Below are 19,947 nucleotides of genomic sequence, written 5' to 3' on the forward strand. Positions count from 1 at the left end.
GCACTGGACTATGAAGGAGTAAAATAACACGCTGTTTAATATATTTTATAAACTAAACTAAACAAATCATTTTACTTTATTGGTTGCCGAAGACGTCTGCCAACTCTCCTCCTTCCGGTCTACGTCGTTGCTAGGTAACAGCTCCTATGCATTCCTTCTCGTCTCCGTTATAGGAGCTAGCATAAATGCTATGATAAACAGCTACAGTTTACGGAGAAAATCGAGCAGTTTGTGTTTTTCAAAAGCTGCTTTCTGGGAGCCATGACAGCGATTAAAGATGGGGAGTACACGGCGACCATCTACAAACTGGTGAGAAGCTCGTTGTTTGGAGGGAAGTTAGTTTCTCAGGTCAACGGCTACATTAGCGGTGATAAAGCCAGGCCAAACTCCGTTTAGATTTGTACTAAATTTAGTGTACGTCCATAACTGAAAAGGGAAACACAACTTAGTTACGCTTTTTTCGATCTTAACTATCATCTCTGTAATTCGGCATACAAATTTGAAATAAATATGTTCCACCGTATGTTCAAATACAACAAGATGCTTTGCTTTCATTAATTTAATAGTTTGTTAAAGTGTGTTGATAGATATTACACCTCTGCTTATTTTATCTGTTTTAGATTAAAGACGGACAATATGTAGAGGCAATTCATATTCTAAACGGCCAACTTCAGAAACACACCAAGGTAAGTGGCTGAATGATCCACAGAAGCTGCCAACATAATATCCAGGGATGCAAAAGCAAACTGAGCCACTATATTGTCAATTTAAAGTCTATAACAAACAGAACTCTGACAACGTTAGATGCTTGGGACTGCTGATTTATTTATGTTATCATGTGATTGTCCCTATCAAATAAACCTAATAAAAATTGTCATAAATTGCATTAAAAATTAAAAAGTTTTGTCTGTAAATCTGCTATATCCAGGACACCTTAAGAGGCACATGGTTCAAATTCTGTAAAAAATAAAATAAAATCTACTATTAAGAACCTTTTGCTATCTAATTATTAATTAGTTAATCCAAAAATAACCAATAGATCATCTCTACGTATCATTTGATCAAGCTTTTTCTAACATTCCACATTACAAAATAAGTAATAAAACTATAAATTATTTGGGCTGATATCGGGTTAATATCTGTATTGGCCAATGCTCAAAACTGCAATATTGGTATCGTATCAGAAGTGAAAAAGTTTCACCCCTTGAGAGGTTGTTGGAGCTGAAGGTGAGGGCTAAATAAAGTAAAAGATGTCTCAAAATTAGTTTTAGTTTTCACTCAACAGCAGACCAGAAGGCCGATCAGGCTGGAGCTGCTCAGTGTTTCTGCAGCTGAGTTATAATAACTGGAGCTAATCTCTTCGTAGGACGGCAGAAAGCAAAACGTTACAGTCATCAGTTTGGCAGGTTGTGCATTTAACGCATCTCTGGATCAGAACCGGGTCACACTCTAGGAATATTATTTAGAGGATAAAAGACTTTGTTCCTAACATTTTTACTGTGATGTAAGAAATTCTGATTTGGATCAAATATAACCCAGCTGTTTGTTTCTGTCTGCCAGTCAGTGCCAATAACTAAAACTTAATCCAGGGTTTCAGGATTATTTTACCTACATTCTGATGTTTTTATGTTAAAACGTCCCGTTGGAGTAACTCTGTGTGTTTGTGTGTCTCAGTCCAGAGCGGCGCTGTCCCTGCTGGGGTTCTGCTACTACCACATCCAGGACTTCAGCAGCGCCGCGGAGTGCTACGAGCAGCTCACCCAGCTGCATCCCGAGGTGGAGGAGTACAAGCTGTACTCTGCCCAGTCGCTGTACAAAGCCGGGGCTTACTCTGAGGCCACCAAGGCCTCGTTTGTCCTGGACAACCCCAGCAGCCACACCAAGGTGCCTCATGCTTGATCCGATCCTCATGTTTAGTCGAGGCAAAGCTCTGAGCTGCCGGCGCAGACTTTAGACCAAAACAGAACATGTTGAAGAACGGTAATAAAAGGAGAGATAAGAAGAGCATCCAGAGTATTGTGTTCAAGTTTTCCTGCCAAAATATAGAAAGTGTCTTTTTCAAAGAAGCTCCATGAATGATCAGAGGTTATAAAAGCACTAAATGACCAAAATAACAGATTAAAAACAATCAATATGTTTGTTGTTGAGCTTATATGTCTATTTATTCAGTAATTTAACAACAAAATTGTAAAAATACAAAATTTTCCTCAGTAATTTTGGTCTAATTTCTTAGTAGATTTGAAATAAAGCGAAACTATCTCACAAGTAACATTACAGCAAGAAACAGGAGCCTGTGTTTAGTCAATAATTCCTTAATATTGATGAAACAGTACAGTGAAAAAGATGTATTTTTGTAATATTTATTCTGTTTCATGAGTAAAGTATGGAAAATTAAGACCGCCAAATTACAATAAATACATAACTTATGAAATATTGATTTAAATGTGTCATTAATTTTTTTTAAACAGGAAATGTGTTGCAATTTCATTAAAAAACTAGACATAAATATTTAATGATTTAATAAATAATTTCTTGTTCCTGTGCTGAAGCACATCAGGAATTAATTCATTAGGCTGAATTATAAATCTGGAATAAGTTGTTGACTTGGTGTTTGAAGCAGCCAATCAGACGCCAAGCTCTCCATGAAAACAGCTCTAATAAATTGAAATATCTTTTTATACTTTATTTTATCTGTTTTTTCATTAAATTTGTTTCCGTTGTTGATTCCTGCTGTTTCTGTCCCAGATGGTGAAGCTCCAGGCATGTATCAAATTTTGTGAGGAGGATTATTCTGCAGCCAAGGTGAAGCTCGTTCCATTGCATTGTATTTTATGTGTACAGCACTTTGGTCCGGTCAGTGTACAAAGTGCTTTATAAATAAAGTTGGTATGGTACCAGCAGCCATATTGTTGAGTGATTTTCTCTCCATCTCTTTGTGCTGACAGCTGCTGCTGGAGCAGCTGCCACAGGACGACCCAGACTACGTCTACAACATGGGCTGCTTGCTCTACCAGGAAGGCAAGTACGAGGAGGCCTGCAAGAAGTTCATGACAGCCATGCAGATGTTGGGATACGTCCCAGGTGATCAGCCAGACACACGCAGGAGGCAGGAAACCTGATTATCTCTGTGGTTTTATTGTCACTCTTGTCATTCACAGGATCTGATTGGTACTAAAATAACTTTGTTAGGTGAATACAGCAGGCGAATGCGACCCAAATCCGACTTTTTCAGCCACAATAAAGTCCAGTCTGTTCCACCTAAAAATGTGGAACTAAATCGAATCTGATCGTTTTCAAAGCGTCTTCATTCGTGTTGTTTTTTACCCTGATGGGAGACATGCGGCATATTTCTGCAGCAGAAGAATCCAGATGGTAAATCTGGACATAAACGAGGGATGAAAATGACAATAATGAACTAATGAAAGCAGTCAGTGAACGCACCACATCCCCACCACTCTGAGCTCTGGCTGAGCTCTGGCAGCCATTTTTACTGCTGTAAACAGACCACTGCTGAGTGATGTCAGCGTTCTTCTTCTGCACATCCGGCGTGGTAAACCGTTCACACAGAAATCTGAGTGCGTTCACATTTAATTAGTAGTTTGAACGACCAGACAAAAAATGGACCTCTGTCTGAAGAAGTCCGTTCATAATGACCATAAATCTCCTGTGTTTCTTTGTTCATGTGTTTTCTGTGCCAGCGTTGTCCTACAACATCGCCCTGGCCTACTACAGCATGAAGAACTATCCGCAGGCCGTCAAATACATCACAGAGGTCATAGACCGAGGAATGAGTGAACACCCAGGTGGAACCACTTTCTGCTTTTCTCTGTGAACCTCTTCAGCTCGTTGACTCGTTTGTGTTTTGTTTGTGCGGCAGAGCTGGACGTCGGGGTGAAAACGGAAGGCTTCGACGTTCACAGCGTGGGAAACACTCTGGTCCTGCATCAGTCGGCTCTGATCGAAGCCTTCAACCTCAAAGCAGCCATCGAATATCAGATGAAGAACGGTGAGAAGAACCTCTGGTTCTTAGAGACCAGGAAGAACTGAACAGTTTTAACGCGATGCAGAGAAACACCTGAGCTTGTTTTGGTTGTCTGGAGTGTAACGCTGCTCCTCCCCCACTAGTTGCTGCACTCTATCGTCAGCTGGCTGGAAGAAGGATTCATATCTAAAGTCATTAAAAAGTCAGAAGTGGAGCAGCTGACACATTTTCTTTATAGGAATTTTCACCCAAAACAGTTTGGGTTTATGCCGGGACACTCGACATAAACCCAAACTGTTATCCACAGAGCTGAAACAGTTAATCGACTTAATCGTTATCGATTATTGAAATAATCACCAACAGAGGGAATTTTCCAGAGTTCTGCTCATGCAGCTGCCTGTTCGTCTTTCATGTCTCTTCCAGAATGACAAAAAAACGAAACAAAATATCTGAGAAAACAAAACTCCTAAATGCTGTTTTTATCCTGAATCCTCTCTGACACATTATCAGAGCGAAGCCTAAAGAACGGCGATCAGAGGAGACATGAGTCCCACACCAAGCGGCTCCGCCCTCAGGACTTCTCTTTCCTTCTCCTGTCTGGATTTACGTTTCAGGAATAGTTGCAAAGGTCAAACGGAGAACAGGTTTCAGGGTTGGGTTGGTTTACTGTCATCATTTGGGGCAGAGGTGTTCTGGAGCCTGACGCTCTGACGTTCTCTCTCTCGTTGGCAGCAGAGTTGGGTAGCAGCTAGTTACATTTATTCAGTTACAGCTAAATGAGTAACTTTTTATAAAAACTTTTAGGAGTATTTTTACTGCTCGTCACTGCTTGTCACTCTTACTTGAGTAAAGTTTTTGGGTTCTTTGCTTGTTGGCTCCTGCAGGGCAAGCAGCTCAGGAGGCGCTGACTGACATGCCGCCGAGGTCAGAGGAGGTAACCTTCATCGCCCTTCATCACCGTCTCCTCCTCAGGTCACCAGGTTCAGGTTTAATCTGAAGCTGCTTGGACTTGTTCCTCAGCAGCTCGGCATCAGAACATGGCAGGAATGATCACTTTATCTTCATACCGGGCTGTTATTGAGATAAATTTACTCTCCTTCGCTTCACCAGATGCTAATGCTGAGAAATGACTAGCCAATGCTGCCCCCTAGCGTTGGATAGTGACAGGAAAAACGTCTTGATTCAAATTCAACTCAAAAATAATTTATTGATCCCAAAGGGAAATTAAATAAATTACATAATAATAATAATAATAATAATAATAATAATAATAATAATAATAATAATAATAATAATAACTGCAGAATGAGAGAAATCTAATCTAAACTGTTACTCAGAACTTATTCTGCTAATCAACACATGATGAAATATATTAAAACAATAGATGCCAATGGTAAATTCTGCAAAGAACATTCAGTCATTTTGTTCTGGAATTGTCTGAGATAACCTTATATTTTGTAATGTCGATACCAAATATTCACCAAGATATAAAAAAAATGTTATTTTAGTTTTCATGTAAAGAATATAAATTCATAAAGAAGGTAATTAATGAAATTCTTATATTTAGAAAATGTTCAATCCACAACTGTACATTTTCATTATTTTCAGCCTTTTTTACAGTTTTGACTAATAAAATTTAACTGTATTTATCCAAGATTTCCAATAATGCTAATAAAAAAGCTGTAATCACAAATGAATGTCATTAAAATTTTTTTATTTATCATACTGTTTTTGGTATCAATGCATTTATTGGAATATTTTATTTCACATTCTGTGTTCTTTGTTTTGGTTTGTATTTGTAAACAAAAATGTTTTCTCAATAGAAAACATTTCATAAAACAAAATCTGATTTTGGTGTCTGCATCTGGTGTAGAAGTACTGCACGTCTTTCCCCTGTTGTCTGATTTCTGTGAATTAAAGCAACTAAATCTTTAAGCAAAACAAAATGAAAGTGATTTGTGACACATGCATGATTACTTTCTGTTGTTCCGCAGGAGCTGGACCCCGTGACGCTGCACAACCAGGCTCTGGTGAACATGGAGCAGAAGCCTTCAGAGGGATTTGAGAAGATGGCGTTTCTGCTGCAGCAGCCGTCCTTCCCCCGGGTCACGTTCGGAAACCTGCTGCTGCTCTACTGCAAACACGAGGTACAGAAGCAACCAGGAACAAAACGTTCCTACCGTCAGCCTGGAAGAGGCACCTGAATTCATTTCAGCTGCATTGAACAAGTGAAACGTGCTCGACCAATAATTCACTTAATTATCATTAAATTATTGATCAGCTTGTAGTTTTTACTCTCTGCCTCTGAGAGGAACTATGACTAAAGTTAATATGGAAGACAAATATGTGATATATTTTAAATATATCTCAGTGAATCTGTTCATATCTGAGTGAATCTGTTCATATCTGAGTGAATCTGTTCATGTCTGAGTGAATCTGTTCATGTCTGAGTGAATCTGTTCATATCTGAGTGAATCTGTTCATGTCTGAGTGACTCTGTTCATGTCTGAGTGAATCTGTTCATGTCTGAGTGAATCTGTTCATGTCTGAGTGAATCTGTTCATGTCTGAGTGAATCTGTTCATGTCTGAGTGAATCTGTTCATGTCTGAGTGAATCTGTTCATGTCTGAGTGAATCTGTTCATGTCTGAGTGAATCTGTTCATGTCTGAGTGAATCTGTTCATGTCTGAGTGAATCTGTTCATGTCTGAGTGAATCTGTTCATGTCTGAGTGAATCTGTTCATGTCTGAGTGAATCTGTTCATGTCTGAGTGAATCTGTTCATGTCTGAGTGACTCTGTTCATGTCTGAGTGAATCTGTTCATGTCTGAGTGAATCTGTTCATGTCTGAGTGAATCTGTTCATGTCTGAGTGAATCTATGTCTGAGTGACTCTGTTCATGTCTGAGTGAATCTGTTCATGTCTGAGTGAATCTGTTCATGTCTGAGTGACTCTGTTCATGTCTGAGTGACTCTGTTCATGTCTGAGTGAATCTGTTCATGTCTGAGTGAATCTGTTCATGTCTGAGTGAATCTGTTCATGTCTGAGTGACTCTGTTCATGTCTGAGTGAATCTGTTCATGTCTGAGTGACTCTGTTCATGTCCTGTGAGCGCCGGGTTTTCTCTGTGATTCTTTGTGTTCATGTTGTGATTTCCCAGCATGGAGACGTTGTGGTTTCATTAATCAGCCTTAACGTCTCGGCTGGATTTCCTTCGCAGTACTTTGACCTGGCGGCCGACGTCCTGGCAGAAAACGCTCACCTCACCTACAAGTTCCTCTCTCCGGTGAGTTTCCCCGTGTTTCTGCCGCGTGTTTTCCACCGATCGCTGACCGACTCTCTTTACTCCCAGTACATGTACGAGTTCCTGGACGCGTTACTGACCTGCCAGACGGCACCAGAGGAGGTACGGCAAACCATTTACTGCATTATTTCAGAGAATATAAACCCCGAAAGCATCTTAACGTTACGGTTTGGTGTTCAGCTTCGTCTTTTCTTCTGATTCTCTTTCAGGCCTTTAGAAAGTTTGAAGAGATGAACAGCAAATTAACAGAGCAACTTCGCAAGCTGGCAAAGCAGGTTGATTTTTCCTCTGGTTCTTTCTAAATCCTGCAACAGAGTGTAAAAGCCAAGAAAAGAAAAAGATCATGAGAATAACCTCATAATAATGCTAGAAAAAAAGTTGTTATAATAAAAGATTAAAGTCATAATGCCAGAATAAAGTTGTCCAATGAGAATTAAGTTAAAATTATACCAGAATAAAGTCATAATATTACAATAAAACAGTCGTAATAATTCAAGATTAAAGTCATAACATAACATAAAGTTGTTAAAATATGAGAAAAAAGTCGTAACAATACCAGAATAGTTATTATTTTATAAGAATAAAGTCGTACGATTACAGACTATAAGGCTGAGGCAGCAGTGAAGTCAGAAATACTGCCCCCTGCAGGTGGCACCTAGCATCACTGAAACCTGATTGTTTGATCATTTTTGTTGAAGATTTTTAAAAATAACCCTCACAATTATGCATTAGCATGGAAAAATGTGCGTTTCTGTTAATTTTACATTAATTTCCACAATTGAGGATTAAAAAAACTGACTGATTTTGAAGCAGCTTTTATTGTAGATGCAGCCGAAGATCTTTGGTGGGTTTTCTGCACGTCTCCAGACTGAGACTCAAACTCAGTCTGATCGAGTGGAGAACTTCTGTGATCCAATATTATCAATCAGACGTTAAAAAGAGATTTTTTTAAAGAAAGCAACAAAATAAAATTAGAAAAGAGTTTAATTCAGTTTGGTCCTCGCTCAGGTTCAGGACACCAGGCACACCAGAGACGACGAGGTCCAGAGCAAAACGCTGCAGGACTACGACCTGCTGCAGGAGAAGTGAGCACACACACACACACACACACACACCACTGCACCAGGTACACTGCAAAAACACAAAATATTACCAAGTAATTTTGGTCCAGTTTTAGTGCAAATATCTTAGTTCATTTGAAGTCAGACAAAACTGAAATACAAGTAACTTTTCTGTAAGATATAGGAGCTTGTTTTAAGTTAGTGATTCCTTGATATTTCCGTTAGCAGATTATTTCACTTAGAACGAAACATTTTTCCATGTTATAAGTGAAATAATCTGCCAATACAGAACAACTAACGTTTTCATCAACATTAAAGAACTTTTGAATTAAATCAAGCTTGGATATCTTGCTGAAAAGTTACTAATAAGTTAGTTTAGTCTTATTTCAAGTGTCCTGAGATATTTGCACTAGAAACTGGAGCAAAACTACCTGGAAATATTTTGTTTTTGCAGTGTAATAACAATAATCACACATTTCTAACATCAACACAGCGTCTCATGTTTAACTGATGAAAATCAGTGAATCTGTTTGTTTTCTGCTGTTTTCAGTGAAAGGTTGTGAATTATCTTGGTTGTACTCTCAGGTACGTCGTGGTTCTGATGGCGCAGGCGAAGATCTACTGGAACCGCGAGAACTTCCAGATGGTGGAGAAGATTTTCCGAAAGTCGGTGGAGTTCTGCAACGACGACGACACCTGGAAGCTGAACGTGGCTCACGTCCTCTTCATGCAGAACAAGTACAAGGAGGCCATCAGCTTCTACGAGCCCATCGTCAAGACGCTCTACGACTCCGTGAGTTACCATGGCAACGGCTGGTAGGAGGGGGGGCCGGTAGCGCTGGGGGGCGATGACGGCCTGCCTTTCTGTCCAGGTGGAGCACTGCAGCATTCAGGAGTGTCCCTGCAAATGCAAACCTCCGGTAAAATCCAAATCACTGCTCTGCAGCGTTTCCTCCTCTCAGCGTGACGTCTTTGGTTCCTGTGGGTTCTTCTGCTTCTGGGGTCCAGTTTCACTTCCGCTGCACCAGGAGAAAACTAATTTGACACAAATTCAGATTTTTTTATCTGATTTTAAGCCGTTTACCTTCCAGTCATGGGCTGCACAGTGGCGCAGTTGGTAGAGCTGTTGCCTAGCAGCAAGAAGGTTCTGGGTTCGATTCCCGGCCCCGGTCTTTCTGCATGGAGTCTCCATGTTCTCCCTGTGCTTGGTGGGTTTTCTCCGGGTACTCCGGTTTCCTCCCACAGTCCAAAAACATGACTGTCAGGTTAATTGGTCTCTCCAAATTGCCCCTAGGTGTGAGTGTGTGTGTGCATGCTTGTGTGTCTCTGTGTTGCCCTGCGACAGACTGGCGACCTGTCCAGGTGACCCCGCCTCTCGCCCGGAACGTTAGCTGGAGAGGAACCAGCAACCCTCCTGACCCCACTGAGGGACAAGGGTGTTAGAAAATGGATGGATTTATCTTCCAGTCGTGTTCAGGCATGCAGGTCCAGAGGGTTTGGAAAGTTACACAATCAGAAATTAACAGCAATAATTTGGGTTGTTTATCCTCCAATAACAGGAAAAAATTAGACTTTTCAAAAGTTATAAATGTCCCATTTTAAACTAACTAGTTAGTTAGAAAACAAAATATTTAGCTTGGAGTCAGATAATTATTTCATCCACTAAAAGTTTAGTGGGTGAAATAAGTTCTTACTAAATATTTACTTAATAAGTATTTAGTAAATACTTATTTACTAGTGTAAATAAGTATTTAATTTAGTAAATATTTAGCTCCAAACAAAATACTTGGTTAGCTAGCTAATTATTTGTCTAGCTAAATAATTAGCTAGCTAGCTAAATTTTTTGGATAGTTAACTAAATATTTAGCTCCAAAGTAAATATTTAGGTAACTAGCTGAGTCCTTTAACAGTTTTCCTGCATTTTGTTGGTTCCAAACAAACTGCCGCTGATTAATTTTGTGTGTGTGTGTGCGTGTGTGTGTGTGTGTGTGTGTGTGTGTGTGTGTGCGTGTGTGTGTGTGCACTGCTGTAGATCCTGGACGTGAGCGCCGTGGTTCTGGCCAACCTGTGTGTCTCCTACATCATGACCAGCCAGAACGAAGAGGTGACAATCTTCTCCTTCATATTTATAGTTTTCTCAGGTTAAAGGTCACCAGGATTAAAGATGTTCTCTGTGTAAAGGACAGCGCTCTGCCAGCAGCAGGCTCTGCTCTGTCTGCTTGTTTCTCCAGATAAAAATACGTTTACACAAGCAGCCAATCACAGTGAATTGCTGACAGCTGAACGTCAATAATAATTAATAATCATTAATCAATGGTGCAGTAAAATGAAGCCATGACATTAAAGTTTTTCTTGATCGGCTCAGTTTTTCCATTTTATCGTTGTTTTCCAGGCTGAAGAGCTGATGAGGAAGATTGAGAAAGAGGAGGAGCAGATCTCCTACGATGATCCAGACAAAAAGGTTTTCCACCTCTGCATCGTCAACTTGGTCATCGGGTCAGTGTGGCTGGACTTTATGACGTAGCAGGAGTAATGTTATGAGTTATTAGAGATCATTTAAAAGATTAGACTGCTGGTCATTTCTGCTGAATTTTAAACTCGTTTTCTGAACCGTTTTTCAGGACGTTGTACTGCGCCAAAGGGAACTACGACTTCGGCATCTCCCGAGTCATAAAGAGCCTGGAGCCGTATAACAAGAAGGTTCGTCATTTTATTCTGTCGTTTCCTGATGAACTCAGCCAGCAGGGGGCGGTAGCGCCAAGATTTCCAACATTAAACCTGCATCAAAGAAGAACATCCTGAGCACGGCTAACGCAGTGCTGGGTTCTCCCAACATTTACACAGTTGGCTGGTTTCTCCTCATCATCAACGTTTGCAGCTCAAAGGAAACAAAATCAGGACAAATAAGGTTAATGTGGAGAAACTCAAAATGTGCTTCACTGGCGCTTCCACAGAAAAGTGGGACTGATCATGTGCAAAGTGGACAGAAATGCAAACTTTATCCGCTGTTTCTAACGGTAACAGAAATTTTCTTCCAACACGCGACAGAAACCTCAAATCAGAAATTACTATTTGCTTAAAATTTGCTTTTTCTTCACTTTTTTCAGATATTTTTCTTTGTTGATGACAATCATGTTTTCTGAAGGAAATATTGAAATTAGATGCAAATGATTCACTGAACAATTAATGTAGCAAATAATGGGCATAATTTTTGCCTTAAATATTTATTATTATATATTTTTTCAGCTTTGGTTCTGAATATTCAGATTCACAAGCAAAGAAATTATAAAAAATCTGTCAACTTCTGAAATATTTTCCAATGTAACTGTGTGTTTAGAGGCTGGTCAGATTCCTGCTCTGCCTCTAAATACAATACAAACTTCTGCAGGTTGGTTGTTTTCCAGCTTAAGTGAGCGGCTCTGCAGGACTCAGCGGTTCTGGTTGGGATCTTTGATCCGGTCCAGACTCTGTCTGCAGCTGAGTCCGCTAAGCTGCAGCTGGAAACACAACAATCAACTCAGGAATGTGAAGTCAAGCAGGAAAACTGGCTTCACTTCAGACAGAGGCTTGTTTTTAAAGAGCTTAATTACAAAATGTTTGTAACAATGACTTAATTTCTCGTTGTGTGTGCATGTGTGTGTGTGTGTGTGTGTGTGTGTGTGTGTGTGTGTGTGTGTGTGTGTGTGTGTGTGTGTGTGTGTGTGTGTGTGTGTGTGTGTGTGTGTGTGTGTGTGTAGCTCGGGACGGACACATGGTTCTACGCCAAGCGTTGTTTCCTCTCGCTGCTGGAGAACATGTCCAAACACATGGTCATGCTGCGGGACGCCATGGTTAAGGAGTGCATTCAGTTCCTGGAGCACTGCGAGGGTGAGCCGCGGTTACACAACGACAGATACACACCTAGAACTACACACTGAGAGGTACACACTGAGAGGTACACACCTAGAACTACACATTGAGAGATACACACTGAGAGGTACACACCTAGAACTACACATTGAGAGATACACACTGAGAGGTACACACCTAGAAATACACATTGAGAGATACACACTGAGAGGTACACACCTAGAACTACACATTGAGAGATACACACTGAGAGGTACACACCTGGAACTACACACTGAGAGGTACACACTGAGAGGTACACACCTAGAACTACACACTGAGAGATACACACTGAGAGGTACACACCTAGAACTACACACTGAGAGGTACACACTGAGAGGTACACACCTGGAACTACACACTGAGAGGTACACACTGAGAGGTACACACCTAGAACTACACACTGAGAGATACACACTGAGAGGTACACACCTAGAACTACACACCTAGCGATACACACGCTGACGTTCTCAGACTGAGATTTTTAGGGTCAGTTTACTTTTTTGTTTGGTTTGCGTTCACGCCTCCCTAAATGAATCGGATTTCTGGACAAACTGACCGGAGTTGGTCTAAAGTGAACTAAACAGGACTGGTGTGAATGAAAGGTCAAAGGTCATGTTAAAAATGGCCTCCACGGGAGAGTTTCAAGACCGGAACAACAGCTGACCAAAAGAACATGAAAGTTGTCTAAACTTTACCAAAAACATCTTGAAAATCCCCAAGACAGATGAGACAAAAGTGAACTTTTTCTTCCTTTTTTTAAAAAAAAAAACATTTCAGAAACAGATTATAATATCTCCACTAATGCACGGTGGTGGCACTGTGATGGTCTGCAGCTGCCTTGCTTCCATAGAACCATCTAGGTTCATAAACAATAAGGAGAAGTTGGTTTGGATTGATTCTTTTCTTTCATAAATGAGATCATCATTTGAGAAGCAGGAAGTACGGATTCGAAACCGTTTCCTCCCTGTTTCCTCCCCGTCTCCCTGCAGTTTACGGAAAGGGGGTGCCGGCCATCATCGAGCAGCCGCTGGAGGAGAGCCACGCCCACATCGGGAAGAACACGGTGACGTACGAGGCGCGGCAGCTCAAGGCGCTGTTCCACGAGGTCACCGGCTGGAACAAATGAAACTTCAGCTTTCCTCCCTGCAAACAGCGACGACCTCTGCTTCAGCTTCCTGAACTTCTTTCTAGCTTTATACTCAGACAAATAAATGTAAAACTATAATTTATCAAGAATAAACAGATATTTATAATAATAAAATAAATAAAACACGCTTTTCAAATACAGATGCCTGGAGGTTTTTAATTGATATTAGTTTCACGTTGGAGAAAATTCCTGCAGATCTTTTCTGTTCAGCTCCATAAAACACAACATTTAACGACATCCTGTCCGTAAAAACAAAATGTTTTCTGGAGTCAGAAAACGTCTGTTCAGCAATAATTCAAAGCGACAGGAATAAAATGGGTCAAACTCGGCATCAGGGACGAATTCATGCAGTAACAATCAGGATTATTTGTAATATGAATTTAAATCTGTCACAGACGCGAATAGTTTTTATACTTACAGTACAGAAGTGTGTGTGTCTGTGTGCTCTTACATTATCTGACCTTAATCCAGTTTTACAAAGTGGATAAAGAGACAAACTTCCAGCATTTTTTAAAACATCAACAGCAGGTGTTGTGGACAGTCTGTTCAGGACAGCGGCCTCTTCGTTATGTCCTGCTCTGTCAGGTGAAAGTTCAGGTATCCTCCCAGAGCGCCCACCGCCACCGCCGTCATGTGACTGGAGCAGCCGTCTGGAAACACAAACCACAGCACAACAGCAGGATAATTCATCAACACATCCGGCTTTTACTTATCGGAGCTCAATTAGTGAAGGGACACTAATTACCTATGTACTTTTTGACTCACATCTTAACTAATTTAATCGACAAAACAGACAATATTTTAAATTCAAAAACTTTCTGCTGCTAAATTATTGAATAAATAGTCATATGAGCTCAGACATAAAAATATTTGTTGTTTTTAATCTTCTTGAGGTCAGAGGTTCCCAAACTTTACCATAACAAACCCCACAAACAGCATTAGCTTCTGGGCAGTTACTCTCTTTGCAAACCTACTACTAAATATGTAAGTAAACTTCTACAACTTCTATAATGTCTTTCTTACTTTTCTTCTCTACTCAATAATTACTTTCATAATCGTTTAGCACAAATGCTGCTTCTGATTTCAGTTGACTATGCTATGCTAGCTTCACGAGCAAAGCAGCCTGAGGAAATTGACTGGCAGCCAATCAGAATGCAAATAACATTTTAATAAATTATTTTAACTTGCGTTTTATATTAGAGATTGAGAAGAAATTAAAAAATAAGATTTCCAGAGTTTCAGGAAGCCCTGATCATTCATGGAGCTTCTTTAGAAATGTGAACTGTGGACACTGACATTAGCATTAGCTGCTACATGTTTAGCATGTTGCAGCTGAGATGTTGTTTTATCTTCGCTGATATGCTAACTCTATGCTAACCCCTAGCACAACCTGAACACAACTTTTCCAGCAACCAATCAGATCAGAAATTAACCCCCAGTGAACCAAAAGAAGCTGCTTTTGTCGTCCATCGCCTAAACAACATGTTAGCATGAAGGAAAAAAACGTTTTCTCTTATTTCCATGACCATAATCTCTTAAATAAATTATTGAAGTTAAAACATCAGTTGTAAAATAACTGGAGTGGAGAATATTTGGGTGTAAATGCTGATAATCTGCTATTTGATTCTGCTCTGCAGTGGATTTTTATCAGAGAACCAAACAAACGGACCTGGAAGTATCTTCTCCCTCCGTTTTACTCTCCGGTGAGGCTGCAGCTGCTCCAGCAGCTCATCTCCAATAATCTGCGAGATGAAGCTTTCTGGAGAAACAAACATGGAAACTGCTCTCAGAGGCTTTTTAACATGCTGACAGATAATGATGGGTAAAATTAAACCATTAAACAAAGTGCATACAGTATTGAAAGCAGCTTTTTATACAGTAAGGCTGTTCTGAACCGAATCTGAGAAACTATTATAAAAGCAAAACTAGATATCACATTTGTTTTAAGTTATAATTTTAAACTTGGTTACAAAGTAACTGTTATTGTAATCAAATGCTATGCAGATTATATTTGATGAGTTTCTGTTTAAGCTGCACAAACTAACCCGGACAATGCAGAGGATATATATATTTATCTCCTTAAACAAATATGAGAACAAGATTTATTTTATTTGACATTTACACTGGAACTGGAAGACATTTTAAATATCCCAAATAAATAAACACAACAACAGAAACAACAAAAAATATAATGAATTATGAATTATATCTGCAAACAAAACTGTCCTTCAAAAAAAGGCTTGTTGAGACCAAAGCACCAAACTGAAGACTTTTACTATCCAGAAAGAGAGAAACGATAAATCATCAAATGGAAATGATTGAGCTGGTTTTAGTTTATCATGTTTATCATAATTAATTGATTTGTTGTTATTGTGAAAATGTAAGCAGCTGTTCTTATGCCAGGACGTAGCAGCAGATACTCACTGTCCCTCCCAAAACAGCCGACTTCGTCGTCTTGCAGCCTGAGAATGTGCTGCAGCCAGTCGGTTTTGTGGAAGTCGGAAAAACCAGCTAATCCACAAATCAGGACTGTCAACGAGAACAGAAGAGGAGCGAAGCTTTAATTTGTTATTTCTTCAAGGTATTTTATGCAACAAACTTCAAATTAGACGACTAACCACTATAATACTTAACAAATGCACCAGATTGTGGATGTGTGGAGGCAGCATAGGGTCGATAAAGTATCCAGTTTAAAAGAGGAAATAGAAAATATAATCAATGTTTCTTGATACTCACTGTTTTCAATGAAGATGTCGACCGTTTGTTCGGTTAAACCGTTAGCGACGATGTCCTGGTTAGCCTTCATCATGTTGGAGCAGAAAATGTCTTGGTAGTTTTGTTCGGTCATGTTGGCTCGGGACGCTCGGGTGTCACCTTTCAACAAGTTGTTGCAACCTCTCTGTGATGAAAATACAAACCAGTTACAACAATGAAGACGGATTGAGATGGAGGTGGAGTCCCTCAGGGCTCCGGTGTTGGTCTACTGGAATTCACTGTGTACACAGAGATCAGAGATCATCCATCCATTTTCTTGCACCCTTTTTCCCTCAGTGGTGTCAGGAGGTGCTGGTGCCCATCTCCAGCCAACGTTTCAGGCGAGAGGCGGGGTCACCCTGGACAGGTCGCCAGTCTGTCGCAGGGCAACACAGAGACACACAGGACACACAACCATGCACACACACACTCACACCTAGGGACAATTTGGAGAGGCCAAATAACCTGACAGTCATGTTTTTTGGACTGTGGGAGGAAACCGGAGTACCCGGAGAAAACCCACCATGCACAGGGAGAACATGGAGACTCCATGCAGAAAGACCCCAGGCCGGGAATCGAACCCAGAACCTTCTTGCTGCAAGGCAACAGCTCTACCAACTGCGCCACTGTGCAGCCCGATCAGAGATCAATCAGACTTAAATGTATGGTTTTGTGAAAGGCTGTAGGTGGTTTTACCATCCGGCCAATCATGAAGTAGAGGAGCTGGTGGGACAGGGAGTAATGTGGGCAGCCGAACCGGGTCATGGTGTCCCGGCAGGGCTTGGTGACGATGCAGGGCGTCCCGTTCATCTTCCTGCTCAACCACAGACACAAAAACAGATTGACTCCAAACTACGTATTTAACATGAATCTCCCAGATTACAAAACCTTCAAACGTATCGAAAGCATTTTGGTCGTACCAGGTCCCCAGCAGCAGCGTCAGGCACTTATCGCTCAGCTGCTCGTCGTAACACTCAGAGGTCAAAGTTGAGGGATAAACCAGGCTGGGATCCGTGGAGCGCCACTCCTGAGGAATCATCCAAAACGTCCAAGTCAGCAGCGGCTCAAACTCTGCGGACAAACGATGTGAGCTCCTGTGAGCGACAGCCAACTCTGATCAGCTTGTTTTCAAATATCAACCTGGTTAAAGAGCATGTATTATTTTTCTACTGCTTCTGAAAATCAGACCAAACACTTAAAAAAACACTCAGACAGTTTTTGGGAATAAATTAATAATTTTTGGCGTCCGGAAAATGAGCCGTTTCAAAAACCTTCAGAATGAACCGTCATAAATCAGCAGGCGCTGCCTGTTACCTAGCAACCCCAGCAAAAGCCCCGCCTGTTACCTAGCAACCCCAGCAGAATTCCGCCCGTCACCTAGCAACCCCAGCAAAAGCCCCGCCTGTTACCTAGCAACCCCAGCAAAAGCCCCGCCTGTTACCTAGCAACCCCAGCAAAAGCCCCGCCTGTTACCTAGCAACCCCAGCAAAAGCCCAGCCTGTTACCTAGCAACCCCATGGTTTGAGGACAGAGAAGTGTTTTTACACATGTGGTGGAAAAATGTTAATGTTTCTGTGATAATTAGCTGAATCTATGCACAGCAGTAATTATTATGGTTCTTGGGTGACGCAAGAGCTCATGAAGAAGAAAGAGTTCAGTTAACATCACCAGGCAGTCATTGGGTTGAAGACATGTGCTGCTGCCTGTTCTGTAACCGAGTAGATGATCAAACTATGTGAATGAATGAATGAATGAATGAATGAATGAATGAATGAATGAATGAATGAATGAATGAATGAATGAATGAATGAATGAATGAAACCCTCTGTAAGCTGAGTTCGGCTCCAGGCTCTTTCTCATGACAGCAGAGACTTTGAATGAATGCTGATTAAGAACATATTCTTACATTGAAACAGTTTTCCCTCACTCTGTGTTAAAGCAACATTTACACAACACACACATCTAACTTAATGGGCTTGTGTCGCGTCATATTCACACCCCAGGGAAACAGGAAGTGATTGATTACTGATTAAACATTCTTACTCTGATTAACTGAAAAGAGAAAGAATTATAGAAAAGTTTCATTTATTTTATCGCCGCCTTCCTGACCTCTGTAGTATTTGGGGTCGTTGAGCCTCAGGGCGGCGACGGCCTTGTCCAGGCTTTGATCGAGGCGGCTGAGCAGAGCCACGGCGGCGGTCCTCTGAGCCCAGCTGACCGGGTCTGTGTGCGGCCAGGTCCGGACCGCTTCCTTCAGCTCGGCTGGAACAAGCAGAATAAATCCACAGGAGCTCATCCCAGGTTTCACAGGGAGATGTTAGAGTTTGGACTGAAAACTCTGGGATGGTCAGAGAGCTTTAATGACCAGTCCGTTAATTATATAATATTAATTTGCTTTACTCAGGTGATCTTGGTATGATATTAAAAAACCTAAAATATTTCAGTCTGACAAATAAATAAATAAGATATAAAAACAAAAGAAATCTGTAAGGGACCAAATATAACTTAGATATGAAAAATATGTCACGTTACAGAGTCATACCACTAGGTGGAGATATTTATTTTTATTAATTAATTAATTAATTTCGTAATTTGATCCATGAGGTGTTTTGGCCTGTCCAGCTCACCTTATATAGTTACTTAGTAAATAAATTTATTTTCTTATGGCTTAAAACTTTCAAGGTGAAAGTAGTATGGAGATATTAAATGAATTACTTCCTGAATTATTCAAATAATTATTCAAATAATAGAATAACATGTTGCAATTGTTATCTCATTTGTTGTGTTTACTGCTTTACAAGAAAAATCCGAAAAAGATAATTGAAATATTTAATTAGAATTCTGATTTTAGGTGATTCTTGTGCAGATTTTAGGATTTTGTAGCTGCAGTGATTAAAATAAACCTAAAGATTTTAAACAAATGCTGACAAAATCAAATCTTGTGAAAATACACAAAAGACAAAAACATGAATCGTTTTTGTAATTTTTTTTGGTAAAAGATGAAGGGAATTCCTGCTTCATGAATAGTGTAAAGGTTAAAACATGCATAATTGTATTTTTATGCATATTTTCCCCCTGAAGCTGCAGGTTTACCAAGTAAACAGCAGCTGCGCCTGTTTTCCAGCTGCGCTCCTGCAGACCTACCCTGCAGCATGACGAAGCCCACCGCCCCGTCCAGGTTGATGTGCTCATGCTGCCGCTCCAGGAAGGACACCCCGCGGGAGAGGCTGCCCAGCAAGTCATCGATCACCTCGGCCCGACTGGCGCACAGCGCTGCGCCGAACAGAACCAGCGCCGCGGCCGGTCGGAGCGCCGCAGTCCGCATGTTCCTCTGCAGCCTGCAGGCTCCGGGACAGACGGTGAGACAATAACCAGGAGGACAGATGGTCTGGTGTCCTCTAACAGGGGGTGGGTCAGCGGTGACGTCAGCCGGACCTTCACATATGGTCAAAATATTAATATTCAATTTCCCCAACTCATAATTAAAGATAAACTTTATTTTTTTTCTGCTGCTGTTTTACACTTAAAAGACACACAAATGAGACAAATTTAAGACCAAAAAGACAATGAAGATATTACCAGAAATGTCAACATTACATTTATGAAGTAATTAAACTATTAATTCACATGTGGATGCGGTGTCCCAGTTTCCTCCGGGATTAGAGGGGGATGGGGGGAGGCGGACCAATAACCACCGGAAACACCTCTTCCGCCTGAAGGTTTTGTAGGCGTTGTAGTTTTTTATTTGAGATGAGCAACTCATCTGATATCAAAAATTATCCGAGTATATACGAACTTTAAAGTAGAAAT

At 40.7% G+C, this 19,947-nt stretch overlaps 2 protein-coding genes across 3 annotated transcripts; one reads left to right on the forward strand and one right to left on the reverse strand.

Moving 5' to 3' along the window:
• The first annotated feature begins 89 nt into the window (after positions 1–89).
• On the forward strand, positions 90–13,523 carry ift70 (intraflagellar transport 70). 2 transcript variants are annotated; one of them, XM_081610335.1, is made up of 20 exons: positions 90–309; positions 621–686; positions 1,675–1,884; positions 2,746–2,802; positions 2,946–3,081; positions 3,699–3,803; positions 3,878–4,006; positions 4,867–4,916; positions 5,977–6,129; positions 7,201–7,266; positions 7,333–7,386; positions 7,494–7,559; positions 8,293–8,369; positions 8,931–9,138; positions 9,218–9,265; positions 10,378–10,449; positions 10,738–10,841; positions 10,967–11,045; positions 12,083–12,212; positions 13,226–13,523. In XM_081610335.1, exons 1-20 carry the CDS (start codon positions 262–264, stop codon positions 13,360–13,362), a joined length of 1,995 nt encoding a protein of 664 aa, XP_081466461.1. In that variant the 5' UTR covers positions 90–261; the 3' UTR covers positions 13,363–13,523. The 2 variants fall into 2 exon arrangements, with proteins under 2 accessions (XP_081466461.1, XP_081466462.1); XM_081610336.1 differs by lacking the exon at positions 9,218–9,265 and having other exon boundaries at positions 93–309.
• Positions 13,520–19,915, reverse strand: c8h16orf89 (chromosome 8 C16orf89 homolog). Its single transcript, XM_008416556.2, has 9 exons — positions 19,765–19,915; positions 19,282–19,572; positions 18,247–18,399; positions 17,058–17,208; positions 16,834–16,951; positions 16,120–16,282; positions 15,808–15,912; positions 15,053–15,142; positions 13,520–14,033 (listed from the first exon to the last, which is right to left on the reverse strand). Exons 1-9 carry the CDS (start codon positions 19,898–19,900, stop codon positions 13,930–13,932), a joined length of 1,311 nt encoding a protein of 436 aa, XP_008414778.2. The 5' UTR covers positions 19,901–19,915; the 3' UTR covers positions 13,520–13,929.
• Positions 19,916–19,947: the final 32 nt, after the last annotated feature.

This window comes from Poecilia reticulata, chromosome 8 (genome assembly GCF_904066995.2).
Source record: "Poecilia reticulata chromosome 8, P_reticulata-male-v2, whole genome shotgun sequence".
NCBI classification, from domain to species: Eukaryota; Metazoa; Chordata; class Actinopteri; order Cyprinodontiformes; family Poeciliidae; genus Poecilia; species Poecilia reticulata.